The following is a 3,168-nucleotide window of genomic DNA, read 5'->3' on the forward strand; positions in this document are numbered from 1 at the left end:
TATGTATATATATATATATATATATATATATACATATATAGCCGCAGGATTGGCTCTGCGGTAAGTAACTAGCTTACCAACCTCATGGTTCCAGGCTCAGCCCTACGGCGTGGCATCTTGGGCGAGTGTTTTCCACTATAGCTTCGGGCCGGCCAAAGCCTAGTGAGTGGATTTGGTAGACGTAAACTGAAAGCAGCCCGTCGTATATATATATATTTATAGATAGATAGATAGATAGATAAGAAAGAAGAAAACCAAAGCTAGACAATGTTTCAACCCAAATCGTAATAACCATTGTTAGAGTAAAATACGTTTTCACGTTATCCATTAATGGTTGTTTGTACCCTTCTCCGATATCTTCCTCCTCCCATTCTGCCTATGTTTTGCATGTTTTTCTCTTGTTTCTTTTTGGGGGGGGGGGGATATAACTTGAAACCAAATGCTCTATTCATTGCTAACCACAAGCTCATCTTTTAATTAAAAATATTCCTTGAAAGTGAGTTAATAGGTTCGCATAATATAAAATATATCTGCTTCAGTTTGAATATCATCGAATAATAGATGAGAGCCAGAAACAAAAAACTCGAATTTCAAATGTGTTCCTCTTTATTTCATTTTAGGTCCAGAATACTGGGGTAAACTCAACCACGAGTGGACACTCTGTGACATAGGAAAACAACAATCACCTATCAATATCGATCCTAAGTTACTGGTTTATGATCCTAATCTGAGGCCATTTAAGATGGAAAGAAAACGGGTAAGTCTTCCACTCTTTATACACACGCGCGCGCGCGCGCACACAGGTATATATATATATGTATATATATATATATATTTATGTAATTTTGGTAAATACATCTGTTAAAACGAGTTAATTATAAAACATATATAAAGTAGACGCAAACTTACTACAGATATTCATACAGCTAGTAAATTTATATAATTGATGAAGGCAGTGATTTTTTTTTTGGTGTTCTCCGTAGTAAATCTTAGTAAGAAAAATAAACACTGCTTAGCAAGTCAGTAATTTCTAAATGTCGATATTGCTGTTATTATTCTGAAGCAATTCCGCTGGTAGCATTAATATGTTGTCTTCCTAGAACAGGAAGAAAAGACAATGTCATACGAAGATTTACTTATGTTTTGACCTTTCTCGGAAACAAAGTAAATTCCATCGTAATGAACCTGTCCACTTTGTTTCAGACAGGCGCCATCAAGAAGTACTTAACAATTCTGAATGTAAAGTTTTTTTTTTGTATTAATTCTATAAAGAGATAAATAGGTTCTACTTGTTTTTTAACCGTAAGTTAGATAATCTTGATCAAATAGATCTCATATTCAAGGTATTTCAAATATGACAGCTACATCTATGAAGAGAAAATAGAGTCACATTAGCGAAGATAGTAGGATGTGACCTGAAGGAAATTTGGCTGCCCTTTCTAGCAAGCAGTGTAGTAGGATAAGGGCCCCTCCTTTGAGATGAGATAAGAGGGTGTTACTAACAAATAATCGAAGCTGTTAAATATAAGCAACATTTTCATTATGAAAACAAATGAGAATCATCTATGTTGTTGAATGGTCTAGAAACAACAGCTAATTCGCCTGCAGTTTACACTTTATTGGCTTAAATAAAAAATGGCACATATGAAAACGTAATACTTGATACTACAATACAGAATCATGACTTCTTGAATAGCGTCGATCCTATAGTTGATTGAGTAAACCTAGAGCAACGGAGAGTGTCTTGGATTGATTATTCGGCCTATTGGAAAATGTAGCCAATTCTTTCACAAATAAAATCTTATGTGTCTTAAACAAAGAACCAAGCATTAGAAAATGTAGTCCCTGATATGAAAAATAGAGAGAATGGTCCCAAATTGAGTGTCTTTAAACAAAGATACTCCTATGAATTTTCTGGTTTAGTACCATCTGTCCAGAATCACCCGATTTTTATCCCCAGGTGCATCGTTTCTCTGTTGACCTTGTTAGCCACAAGTCCTTTTATTCTAATAACTGTTTTTCCTTGAACTGCTTCTCTCTGGAAGCCACTACCATCATCTTGTTTTCCTCTATTCTATGATATTCAGCCATTTAAGCTTTCATTCAGCTGCGTTAGGAGGCCCTCTTTTCCACTTCCTTTGTAGTCCCATACGTTACAGAGACCTCAAGATTTCAGGAGAAAAATCTGTATATACAAAGAACCTTAATTTGTTTTAAATACATTCGATAAGAGTTAATCTGCAACGCAAGCAAGAATAGCAACTAAATGTTAATTATGTCCATAGTGGTATGCCTAGTGTTCAGGGTACAAACCCGGGGTTATAAAACAAACTCCGTGGGTAAAATACCTACCTACTGTCGATCATTCGGCTTGCATACAAAATAACCTATTGAGCAGTCATCAATCTAATGATTCATGATTCAATCACCACCCATGAATCTAAATAACATATATTAAAATACATTTTATTGATTCAGGTCTTTTTTTGTTTTCCGCCATTTTGAAAGCTAATACTGGTTAATAAAAATACATATAGAAATACAAAAGACAAGACTACTTTCGTTTTGAAGGGAAAGAAAAGCTATCAAAGGTAAACTTCTAAAGACTTTCATTGATTGATGAGAAGTCTGAATGTAAGCAGTGATTTAAGTTGTTTTAATTAACGTTCTAACTCCTGTTGCCCGTTACACATCGTTCTTCATTTTATTTTTTGTTCTTAATTATATTACTCTCGAGACTAAGTTTCTATCCGCCGCCTATCTCCCACTACCTTTCTTCTCTTTTCACTCCTTCTCACTCTCAACACACACACACACACACACACACACACACATCGTTATACACATGCGTACTTACTATCTGCATCTATAAGCTTATATATATGAATTTATGCTATAACTTTTCCAATGGTTTGCTAACATCCTTTCTCAAACTCAGCTAGTTATAATGCACCATATATACACATACATATAAGTGCGTACACACACACACATACACACTCATATCTTTATATATACATATGTATATATATATATATGCATTATATATGTATAAATACGTATACAATAAGACGTACACACGCATATTCATATATCTATGTATGTATATATATATATATATATATATTATGTATATTAATATATGCATATATATATATATGTATATAT

The 3,168-nt window shown here is 33.8% G+C and overlaps 1 protein-coding gene across 1 annotated transcript in view; it reads left to right on the top strand.

Annotated features, from left to right (window-relative positions):
- Positions 1–3,168, top strand: part of LOC106868317 (carbonic anhydrase-related protein 10-like) — a 242,756-nt gene that overhangs the window by 89,736 nt on the left and 149,852 nt on the right. Inside the window, exon 3 of the mRNA XM_052971496.1 lies at positions 621–757. Within this exon, the coding sequence (XP_052827456.1) occupies positions 621–757 (137 nt within the window). The remainder of the gene's footprint in view (positions 1–620; positions 758–3,168) is intronic.

This window comes from Octopus bimaculoides, chromosome 11, assembly GCF_001194135.2.
Source record: "Octopus bimaculoides isolate UCB-OBI-ISO-001 chromosome 11, ASM119413v2, whole genome shotgun sequence".
NCBI classification, from domain to species: Eukaryota; Metazoa; Mollusca; class Cephalopoda; order Octopoda; family Octopodidae; genus Octopus; species Octopus bimaculoides.